The 12653-nt window shown below is 39.5% G+C and overlaps 1 protein-coding gene across 1 annotated transcript in view; it reads right to left on the reverse strand.

Moving 5' to 3' along the window:
• The window catches only part of map1ab (microtubule-associated protein 1Ab), an 84325-nt gene extending 74915 nt beyond the window's left edge, over positions 1–9410 (reverse strand). The window contains exons 1-2 of the mRNA XM_029282589.2: positions 9109–9410; positions 100–201 (exon numbers count right to left, since the gene is read on the reverse strand). Coding sequence (XP_029138422.2) covers positions 100–201; positions 9109–9376 — 370 coding nt within the window. The 5' untranslated portion in view covers positions 9377–9410. The remainder of the gene's footprint in view (positions 1–99; positions 202–9108) is intronic.
• Positions 9411–12653: the final 3243 nt, after the last annotated feature.

Raw genomic sequence — 12653 nt, forward strand, 5'->3', positions numbered from 1 at the left:
TTCCATAAAGACTCTGCAGTGTATTGGATGTATCCTCAGTATATGAGCCCCTAGTTGTACTCATCACTGGTCCATTGGCTCAAAGAGCTGCACACTGACCTCTGATCTCGGAGGAGAAGTGGGCGGAGTGACGAGTTATAAACAGCTGCAGCTGCTGATCAAGGTCGCAGCTCTTGAGGTCGATGTCCCAGGATCGAATTCCTGCCGGGAAGGAACACAAAGATTGCTTTTAGTCAACATAATGAAGCAGGACAAGACTGATATTAACGGTACTAAAATATCAGATGAACCTGAGGCAGACACAGACTTCAGCATACAAGCTAATAATGTTCCTTGCTCTTTGTTTTTAGTAAACTTGAGGGAACCTTTCACCAGATGTTACTGCAGCATCTCGCCTCCCTCTCACCTTCTCCCCTCAGCTCAGTTTCTGACTGTTTGAGCTGCAGGGAAGGTCAGCGAGCAGAAAGTGTTCATGCATTCAAAAGAGTCCTGAGACCGACAGCACAGCATGAGTTTCTCTCATCAGTATTACTGACTATAAACATCATCCTTACTCAGTACTATCAGTTTTCATGCAGCATCACTGTTCACTACAAGGGTTTGTCCTTATACTACAACCATCCCTCCATACTACCAGAGGCCATGTTTAATTATGTAATGTATACTTTTTATCATCTCATCACTTATTTTATTCATTAGGTCATTCAAATCAGTAATAATACATCATAATTCATCATGTGAAAACTCTTAAAATTAGTGAACTTCTTGTCAAATTGCATTTGGGGATTATAAAAACAAGCTGTTGTTGGGTCGATCATGTTTGCAATAGTGCTTATCTACAAATCAAGAGGATAATGCATCCACCTGAAGAAGTTAAATATGAACTCTTCTTTTAGCTCTCTTTTGGTCTCCACCTACTTCACTAAAAACATCTGACTCTTTAGCTTCTTAGTGCTCCGTCATGTTCACATGCTAGTTGCTAACTCTGTCCGTGCCATTTTTCTGCAGCAAAGGGAACTCAGTTGTTTTGTGACTCGAAAATGAAACAAGTTACTGTGAAGGCTGGAAAAACAAAAACATCAAGCTTAAAGACACTAAAATGATCAGTAGAGCGCACAGGAAAAGCAGAGTTTGGCGAGTCTCTGTCGGTTTTTCACTCTAAACAACATCTTTCACATAGTTTGAGTCATAACAGCAATAAGTACAGCTTCAAGTTTCCCCCTGCTGGTCATTTTAAAGGATGCAGGTTTAAGTTACTTAAGCATTGGTTTCACTATTCTAGAGATAGTATAACCACATTTTGATGTACAGTCTATTTATGTCTTTCATAAATCATGGATACATTTTCCTGTTTACTGTGTATCCAGTATTCCAGTAGGGACTGACAGATTTTGCCAATAAGCGTAAAGTAACTTTCTAAAAATGATTGCTTGCTTGGTCAACTAACAGATATCAGCAACGTCAATAGTTTACAACGTTACCAGAATATTATCACTTTATATAGTCTTATAAAACATCATCATTATTAAAAATGCCCCCCTCATAAACATAAGCCCCTCATAAGATGAAAACTAATTAAAGTTCACTGGATCAGTAGAAATGACTGTAATGAACTGATGGGCATCGCACACTCACACGCACGCACGCAAGCACACGCACGCACGCACGCAAGCACACACACACACACACACACACACACACACACACACACACACACACACACACACACACACACACACACAGCAGCTTATCAGATCCTGCTGAGCCGCAGTGAGTCAAACTTCAGAGAGAAGTTGTCAGATCTCATCCAGCAGGATAGAAACCAGAGCACACACCTCTCTCATCTTATCCACTTGAGGATTTGTTTCGACTGGGGCAAGAAATTAGATTATTCTAATTTTTTTTCAAATCCTTACCCCTGTGTCAGAATCTCCTCTTCCACAAAATAAGACTTTAAAGACCTTGTTCTGCCCTTAGCTGAGGAGAAAATGTTCCCTGGCAGCAGACTGCAGTCTGTTCCAAGAAACGCTGTGTCACTGTTATCAACCTTTTCGTTAGAATTCATCGGGAGACATCTTTCTCTGCACTACAAGACAAAATAAAAATCACAACCTCGTGCTCTGATGTTGATGCCTTCTCATCCCAGCCATCACTGTTAAAAGACTGATAACATCTACAAAAGACAGATAGGATTATGGGAATAAAAGAGGTCTTCATATGTGTCTGTCTTAATCTGCTCCTCTTAAAGTCATTAGTCAACAAGTCATCACAGTCAGAGGAAAACTAAAACATGGCTCAGGCAGAACTGGATGTTTTCAGACAAAAGAAGAGGAAAGCTTCCATCTTAGCAGCGATACACGTGTTATTGTAACATCTGTTTAGTGCTGAAATTATTGGGCGATAAATACTTACATTAACTGAATAGTAATTGGCTATTTGGATTTTTGGGGACGATACCGATATATATGGGGGAGAGAGAGAAAAACAATACTGATAAATCGACCGATATCTTTTTAGATCTATGTTCAATCTGTAGAGATAGATAGATATTGATCCCTCAAATGAAGTAATCAAACACTTTTGGAAAAGATTTATAATGAAGACAAGATGGTCACTGAACTGGAAAGAAACTGCGCATGTACGTGCAACACCGCTTGACACTCTGGAGCGTGATAATGCTTGTTGAAATCCATATAGCGCCCTCTGCTGGTGACAGGCAGAAAGAGAACTGCTAGTGTAATACAATGAAACTCAAATTAAATTCTATGTAGCTGAAGAAAATAATATCTATTAATATCTGCATTAATCAGTGATAAAATTAGCCGATGTCGATAGTCACTGGATAAGCTAATATCGGCTTGTTGGCTGGCTGATTAATGGGTCGGCTCTAGATAAAACAGTTTTTTACTCCTAGAGCTTCAAAGGCCTATTCTACAACTTTCAGAGCAGATTCTCAGATCAAAACATTGCTCTCTTCTGCCACACTTCCTCAGCTCCCCCCTCCCCCTCCCTTCTCCTGTCTCCGCATTTCCCCTGCCCCTCCCGTCCTAAGAGTTCTGTTAGGCAGAGGCAGCTGTAGACGAGTCTTTATAAACATCTGAAAACAAGATACTGCGATCAATTTCAAGTAATGATATGCATCTCAAAGTTGAGTCTGTAGTTTTATCTTTTCTTCATATCCCTCCTAATGCTGCAACAAACAGCTCCATCAGCAGTAACTGGTTAATCACATTTATTTAAGGTCTGAAATTAAAGCATTAACTTTTTATTTGTTGTGATTAATCCCATGCTATTTTGTAACACTGCGTGCTGCATCTTTGAATATCTCAATAAACTTTAAAATACTCTCCGAAAGCTCAGTTGATGAGTCAAAAGTCACCTTGTGATTTTAATGTTGTAACTTTCAATCTACCAGAAGGACCTTACTTTATTTCAAAATAAAAGCAGTAAGTACTCTCAGCTTTAGTCATTACACAAATTCAAGTTAAAAGCCTAACCATTTTTATTTTTAAATGAGAAATAATAGAGTTTCAAACATGCAATTAAAAATGTGATTATTCACAATTAAGTATTGAAATTTTGCACTTAATGGCAATTAAAAAATGTAATCTTTGACAGCCTTATTTTTCCCGGGAGAACATTATATCAGAACATTATATCAACTAAATATGTTTTGTGCAGTATGATCTCTTTGCTGTCCTGTCAATCAGTGACAGTTATTATACCAATCCTGTATGTGCCTCATATGACATATCAGTGCACTCCAATTGGGACACAGCTGTTGTATAGTTTGTATCTGAATTTATCCGCTTGCATATCATTCACTGCTGGTTGACTCTATCCAGCCAAATACAGACAGATTGACCTGGCTGTGGTTGGTTTCATTTTCACTGTCTGACAAAGGATTGAATGAACTAATAAAAATGATGAACTGACATGAATCTACATTGAGCAAAACAACTTGATTTAGTCCTGACCGGGTCAAATAAGCCAGTTAAGCTCATCCTCCTACAGATTCTGATCCTCCTGATTAGATTGAGTTAATACGGATTTAAGATCTCTTTTGACCTTTTAACTTTAGTTGTCACTATCTGCTCACGAGTCATGGGGTAAACTAGACCTACATGTCAGTATGCACAGGCTGAGCTTAGGAACTTTTTATCCACTTTGTGTGAGACAGTGGCTGATGCTCCCAATGAAAGCTGGAGGAGGTGGAGGCTGTGTGCTGCCCTACATTGTAGGGTGGGGAACGTTAAACAAAAAGCATCAGTCTCAGCTCTGTGTAGAAAATACCAGTTTTGCTCTCTTGAGTGCTGTATGGGTTTACGACAGCTATTTGTGACCTTTAGGGAGAAAACACCCACTATGACTGCAACTCTCACCCAATTAAAACAGCAGTGACATTTCCTGCTCTCCAGCTTTAGGGGGCAGTAATGAGCAATGTACAGCTAGGTACAACAGAATAAAGCAAATAAGATTCACTCAAAAAAAATGACTTGAACAGTAAAGCAACCTCAAAGGCTGGCTCCAAAAGCGAATCAATTCCCATTTATGATTCTATGTTTTATCAGGGGATTTTATCCGGTCCACCTAAATCCTTTTTCAACATCAAACACTTATCGACTGAAGTGTAAAAATACGGCTGTGAAAATGTTACTCATGTCAATGACACTGTAGTCTATGAATTGGAGTCAACATTTTGCAGGAATCTGACACATTTATGATTTTCTGGATGATTAAACAGAGCTGTGAGTTATGATTCAGGGCTGGTTTGAGAAGTTTCGGTGACAGCTTGATAGGGTCAGCACACCTTTAGAATATGCATTATATTTCACTATAATAATTCAGGATGACCACCAGAGCCTTTGTGATCTCTGAAGGGCAAAACTACAAATTTTCTACAGTCACTTTTCAAACCTATGAGGGACCAGCGTCTCAATGGTTGGAGAGATGTGAATTTTTAATAATACATTTAGTACAAATATGTTATGAATAATCTCATTAGGGAGGTAGAGAGTGTGTAAAATACTTCATAATTTCCCTCTTTGGGCTGCAGCCAAACTCTTTATGGCTGCTTAAGGCTGCAGAACACCTACAGGAGCCATTATGAAGGGAACGAGTTACAGCACTGATCAAAGTGTTATCCAGTGAAAACTCTGAATTCAGAGCTGGAGCATGAGGTGAGCGGGAGGGAGCTCTCTCTCTCTCTCTTAGCTTAGTGTCAGAGCCACAGTCGCACTTTCTCTTTCACTGCCTGCAGGTTCCTGATCTGTTAAACCTAAAAGGTGTTAGAGGCCTGACAGTCTCCTGCACCTCAGGAAGAAACGCCAGATCACAAGCTCAGGACGTGTTTGTGGTGTTTCAGAGGTCACTTTCTTTTCCAGGAACAATGAAGTGTACTGTATGGAGATAGAATTGTCTCAAAAAGATTTATACATATCGAAATGATATGTATAAATATGCATACATTTATAAATATACAAATACAAATATACAAATATCAAAACGTGACATACAAATAAATAAACTACTTTGTATAAATAAACGTGTATTTGTAAATATATTTTCGAGATTTGAAAATAAATATGCTTGACTTTGTGTGAGGATTCTGCATTTGTGGATCGCTTTTGGGCTTTTCTCTCGATTACGTCATTTTGAGACGTTCTTACCGCACACTGCAATCCACAAATAAATACCCCTGAATTCAAATGCGAACACACCCTCCCCTAAACAACCAGTAGATGGCAGTGTTGTGTGGCCACCTCTGGTTATAGTTATGGTTAGGTATTTGGCAGAGGCTTTTACCCAAATTTACCGTCTATGACTGCTGTACTGCTGCAGGATCAACAACATTGAAGCGAACAGTGGACTAACTGGATGGGTAAGTAATAACTAGTGATAACTGTTTGTTGTGGGTTGTAGTGCCATTTTTGTACTAGACAGTAAACATGAGTCCACTTATACAGACAGATGTCACTGTCAGATGTTACTGATGTTGGCATGGCGTCTGCGAACGTCCATCAAGTAACAAGCGTAGTACTGTGTGGACAACGCTGCCTTCAGATAAAAACAAATAAGCATTCTTGTTTATTTCTTTACCTTGAATTGACTGTGGCTTAATCCAGACACACTATAGCTGCTAGATGGTTTGATCTGTTTTGTTTGCTAGGGACAGTAGACTTAGAACTAGCTGCTAGCTGTCTAACGTTCGCAGACGTCAAGTCAACATCGGTAACATCTGACAGTGACATCTGTCTGTACACTGACTAAGTGGACTCATGTATACTGTCTCGTAGATAAAAAAAATGGCACTACAACCCACAAGAAACAGTTATCACTAGTTATTACTTACCCATCCAGTTAGTCCACTGTTTGCTTCAATGTTGTTGATCCTGCAGCAGTCATAGACAGTAAATTTGGATAAAAGCCTCTGCCAAATACCTAACCATAACCATAACCAGCGGTTGCTGCACAACACTGCCATCTACTGGTTGTTTAGGGGAGGGTGTGTTCGCGTTTGAATTCAGGGGTATTTATTTGTGGATTGCAGCGTGCGGTAAGAATGTCTCAAAATTATGTCATCAAAATGTAAAAATACATTTACAAATACACGTTTATTTATACAAAGTAGTTTATTTATTTGTATGTCACGTTTTTATATTTGTATATTTGTATATTTATAAATGTATGCATATTTATACCATTTCGATATGTATAAATCTTTTTGAGACAATTCTATCTCCATAGTTCTGGGGCTTTAGGTAAAGGGGTACAAAAAACCCACAGTGCTGAAAAACTACACACTGCAGAAACAGGTCCTCTAATTCTGTGCGTATAAAGTATCAATCAACATAAACGCAGTAAAATCATGCTTGCAGTGAATATTTTAGAAATAAATTGAAAGTGGATCTAACTACTAAGGATTAGTAACACAGGGAACGCGAGAAATACAACAGACGTGTCAGAGAGCCATATGTAAATGAATCTTGTCATAGCCAAGATTTAGCCCTCAGCTCTCTGTCGCTTGGTTCAGGTTGGCCCTGGGCTCAAAAGTATAAAAACATTAAAAAGTAGTCACTTGTGCACTAGCAGTTTTCTGTATCACAGCCATTTGGACTAACACAAGAGAGCCATAAACTTTCGACATGTGAGAATTAACTCTCAAATACAATCATTGTGTAAGAGGCCCAGATCATTTATTATCAAAGGGCAGTTTTGTTTACATGCTTTGGAAAATGGGGTGGCTCTTGATTAAAATATGGCACTCTGAACAGATTTCCCTCCTAATTTGACACCCTGCGTCACCGGTTCATGACTCCATAGGGGGCACTTCTGACATGAATAAGGGCAATTTGAACAGATGTTAATTGGTCAAAAAGGTGGGACAATGTTGGACAGCTGGAGAGAGGTGAAATCACACCAAACTGTAGTGAATACATGAATTCTGCATTTTTAAGGAGCATTTGTATTCCTCACTTAATCTGATATCGTCATGTTTAATTATGTGATTGTATGGTATTATTATATCATGAGCCATGTATCACATTCTGTTTGTTTCGTTTTGTTTTGTGGATGACACTGCAGTTCCCACTCCGACCCGGGAAACGCCCCAGCTAGACTAGAAGTGAATCAATCAATCTAACGATAAATGCGGGTTTAAAGTCATTTTTTTAAGCAACTTTAAGCAACTTTTTAAGCAAATGCAAGACGTTTCTGTGTTTAAGTTTGTAAACTGCCAACTCATGTCATTTTGTCAGCTTTGATCAAGGAAAGGGAAATTGTGAGGGACATTTATCAGTGTTTTTAAACTATAACTTCATTTTAGAAGCATAGTTTAAGCCTGATTTTGAGGAAAATAAGTGATTTCTAGATGTCACATTGGGCTAATTCTTTGTTACCATTTTCCCAATATATTTATATTAATCAAATCAAGTTTTTTCACTTCAAAAATATTCAGCCTTTGTTTTGTTTGCAACAACATTGCAGTGAGGATGACTTGTTGCAGGCCTACAATATGCCCCTGCAGCTCACATGTAATGAGAGTCAATGAGAGGTCATTTACAGTGAGTCACACTGAGTCACACTTAAAACACCGGCCTGGGGTGAAGAATCAATGCTGCAATGAGCTGAGGTGGTGAGAGCAGAGCAGTCACGTCCCTTGTGGCATAAGAGCAGGTCACAGAGGGGGGAAGGCGGTTGCTTTGGCATCGGATTGGCTTCTAAAAGTGCGATTGATCATCTGGAGTGAGAACAGCTTAGAGTGGCAGCAGCACAGCAGAAAAATTGCTGACTTGCATACTCACGAGTCCACACACAGCAACATCTTTCACAACTGCTCCACAAATCCCTTTACATCCCTAAACTTTAGACAGCCCTCACTGACAGAATGACTGCAGCTACTCGGGAGGAGGAGGAGCAGGCTTTGAGCTAGGATGTTCAGTTGAGTAATTATGCCTGTGAGTGTCAAAAATAAGAGTCCGGCTGGGAACAGGGAGCAATGTGTTTTTTGTTTTGTTTTTTAATATGAGAGAAGATGCTGAGCACAGACTGTGTTTGGTTACTGGTTTGAGGGTATATGACAGCTCATCCATGACATGCAGAGAATCCAAAACACACTGCTGCAACACAGACAAGCACATATTTATTATGCATGTGTAACCCGTGTGTCAATAACGACCTGTTACACATGCTTTAGATGAATGTTTTGCTTAAGTTGCCCAGCCACACTGATAAGTCTGGTCTGTTAATGTCTGCTAAATAATTAATTCATGCATTCATCATTATAATAGAGCACAGTGTTTTGGGTAAAGTGAGAGGGAAGGCTGCATGCCAACAAAAAAAAAGACCCCTGCTGCAGCTACAACTTGACTCTGCAATTTTACAGTCACAGAGTTCACAGTGGGAAAGGGAAATGCGTGGTGTCCCATGGTGCAATGCTGCAGCAACTGCCTCTACCTACGGATACTACTTAATCCATTGCGTCAAAACATGTCGCTCCAGGTTTAAACATTATTACCACGACGTCCCTCTAAAAAGCTGCACAGTAAAACACAACTCCCAAACAGGTAACAACCACGGATTCAGAGCGGCGGCTCCTCCATCACTCACCCCGCTCTATCTGCGCTCTGGCGGCGTCCAGCTGGTGCTCCGTGCCGATCTCCCCGATCACTATCAGCACGTAGTACCCGCTCCGGTTGAACGGCACCCCTCGTCGCCGTCTCCCGCCTCCACCTCGCCGGAACCGTAGTCGCTCCTCGGACCCCGGTGGCGAAGCGCTGAAGCCCTCGTCCTCCTCCACTACCGGGAGCGCACCTCGCACCGGGATCTCCATGGCAACAACCCCTGGTGCGGACGCCGAGGCCGACTCCATCGCCATGACAACTACCGGTGTGAGGACGAGGACGAGCCTGGTGGGGTGGGGTGAGGCGGGCAGTGGTGGTGGTGGGGGGGCGGAGGGTGAGAAAAGAGGGTGTTGAGGTTGAGAGGTGAGGGAGGGGAGGAGGTAGAGATGTGGAGACAGGGGGTAACTTTAACTTCCATCTACACAGGTTAAGAAAAGAGTTTCCGGTGGAGCTTTCAAAATAACAGTGTTATTTAAGGATGTGGCATCTTTGTTGATTTTTTTTTTTTTTTGCTTTAATCTTTCTGAATATTTTGTAGCTCTTCTTTTCATCTGTGTTTGTGTGATTAATCCCTTGTGTTGTCAACACTATTTCGCACAGAAAACTACCAAAAAAAAAATAGCAAGATAATAATAATTTTAATAATTATTAATGAACATAATTCGAAACATTATTATTGGAGCCTAATTTTAAATCTTAAATAAAAAAGTTTAACATCTTGGCACACTCTGGCGTGTATCATGTTCTGCACGTTATGGGGAAAATATCCCAATGTAGCCTACATTTTTCTAATTCATAAACTAGTTATCATCAGCGTCCACTCATGTGTACAAGTCTAACATACTGTTTTAATTTACTCACATAGGGCTTTGGTCTTTCCTTTGGTAAGCTTGTGCAGGTTTGATTTTCAGTCAGTTCAAACACACCCATTATGTTGTTTGGTCAGTTTACTGCATAGACTGCTATTATTCACAGTTCATGGTTTACTGTTGTCTTAGTTGAGAGCATGTTTTGGTAGCTAGCTGTGGGGTTGCATTCCCCCCCATCTCCTTAAATGTAATATTTTTTGTTTCACAGGGTAGCCTACTTCCTCATAAAACAGGTAACCTGGTAAAGAAGTAGATAGCTTGCATAAGGGCTAAATAGTGTATTGTAGATTAAATTGGGTTTCTAGACATACTGTAGCATGTATACATCATCCAGTTTATTGAGCAAAAGAGGTAAAGGTTTATTCAACTGTAAAAAGTAATTTTGAGCAGTGTTTCTCAACTGGTGGGTCGGGACCCAAAAGTTAGTCGCAGAGCCCATTTCTGTGGGTTGCGAATATTGTGCCTGGAAAAAATATTGTGACCAAAAGTCTATTAAGCGCTTTAAAGAAATGCAACTATTCAGCATCCCCTCCCCTCCACAGTGTTAATTCAGCCATTCACAGCAGTTATGTTTTCATAAGTAACAAAACATTTAGTTGAAATCAACACTTAGGAAGTAAAAACAGGTGGACCCTTGGCTGGGTTTGCAGAGCAATTACTCAAATTGAATAACTGGTATCACATTTAGGTCAGATTACATTAAATATTCAATTATCATAATCGCCATAAAGGTCAGAGTTATTGCATGACTGTTCTATTAGACTACATTATTTTTCATTTCACTTTTACTTACGTGTATGTTGAATATTGCAATATTGCAATATTGCTATAAGTATACACATAACATCTGTAAACACAATAGCTTGACTGTATTTTCTTGGTTAGGTGCTGATTTGTTGGAAACGAATGACTGAATTAGACAGCTTGAGGGACACAATAAAGTGCAACAGTTCCTGCTTACACTCTTAAGAGACAGAACAGTGACATGTGAAAAATACATTTCATGGAAGACATTGTGCAAACAGTCTTACTGGATTAATAAGTAAAACAGGATTAGACCCTTCGAGACGTCACTCAGGCACTCGCAATCTCTTTTAGGATTCACATGATGTTTGAATTCAGTGGGTTTTGAGCTGTGAATGTGGGGGACTTATTAAAATAATCTGTATAAGATTAAAGCACATTTTCTCCAAAGCTCAAACACACACAGGCACACACCCATCAGGCCACACTGATAAATGCAGAGAAGGAGAATACAGAGCAGCCTTTAAAGAGCCTTTTTGTTATGTTCTGAGAGGATTGTTCCTCGTTCAGTTTCCATCCTGGTTAACCTTGAGCTTGCCACTTTTCACAGTTTAGCAGAGGGCGTCTCAGCACAAACTGTCAGCACCACACTGAGGGGATAATAACGAGGTCCACATCCACTTCAGTAAGGCCTCATGATTCAGCCTCAACCTTTCTTTTATTGTAATTATCACTGATTTAACACAAGGCAGGGTACAACTGAGAATGTAAGATTATGTTCTGTCAGATTTTTCCAATTTAAACAGTTTACAATCATGTAGATGGTAGTAAATAACCTTAATTTAGAGCATCTTCTGAAAGTCAGAATTTCATTTGCTGTTTTATACTAGTCTCTTTCTACACAGCTAAATACTCTAACAGGCTTATTTAGGTGGTCATATAAATAACTAAAAATAGGTTTTTCTTGAATTCAAATAAGAACAAAGTCAAATGGTTAATAAATAATGTATGTTATGCCTTGTTTACCTTCCTTTAATTACCTGCTCTACTTATCTGTGCGTCTAAGAGATAGTGTAACATCCAACATTAGCAGCATGAGGAGCATACCTCATACTGTTTTTCTTTTGCTGCAGGTTTCTGACAGTGAGTCAGCACTTCATTTCACAGACGACCAACATCTCAGTCATGCTGCCCTCTAGTGGTGAGCAACGAGGCTCCCAAATCACCACAAGTTAGTGGATGATGTAAGCTCTAACACCTCTGAAGGTGAGTGTTGAGAAATGTGTCAGACCTGACTGAATGTGCTTTTTTTTTTATTGTAAAGAACAAAGAGTAAAAACATCGACGAAAGCATCAACTTTGAAGAAGCTGTTTGGAGGATGTAAAAAAAGCACAGATTGGTACATTGTTCCTGATCATGTTCCTATAATTCTATTTTAAATGACACCTAACTCTCTTTTCTTTGTTTTTAAATCCAGGAACTATCATAATTTTTTGTTAATTTTTCAAACATGTAGCAGGTGACATCATTTGGTCCCAATGCCACAGTCTCAAGAAAACTGTATTTAAATATGGCGCCATCTGCTGGTCATCTGAGGTGATAACACATTGTTGGTTCTAATCACCTTTTTTTTAGTATACCTTTTTAACAAAATGTTCTGCTTTGACTATATGAATAGTTTACAGCACCAAATAAATACTTTCTGATTATGAACTGTTCTTTTATTTTAAAACTGGCTGTAAAAGCTTCATCTTTGACAGTTATGATGTAGAGTTGTACTTAGCTGTGAACTCATATCCCCAAACACTACAGTATTAAACTGTATTTGAAGTTTTGTGATGGTATTTACTCCATCACACGACCCGGATTAAGGCCACAAGCCATTGTGGACCTTTTTGACCTCTTCAAGCCTTCTAA

This window comes from Labrus bergylta, chromosome 7 (assembly GCF_963930695.1).
Source record: "Labrus bergylta chromosome 7, fLabBer1.1, whole genome shotgun sequence".
In the NCBI taxonomy this organism is placed as follows: Eukaryota; Metazoa; Chordata; class Actinopteri; order Labriformes; family Labridae; genus Labrus; species Labrus bergylta.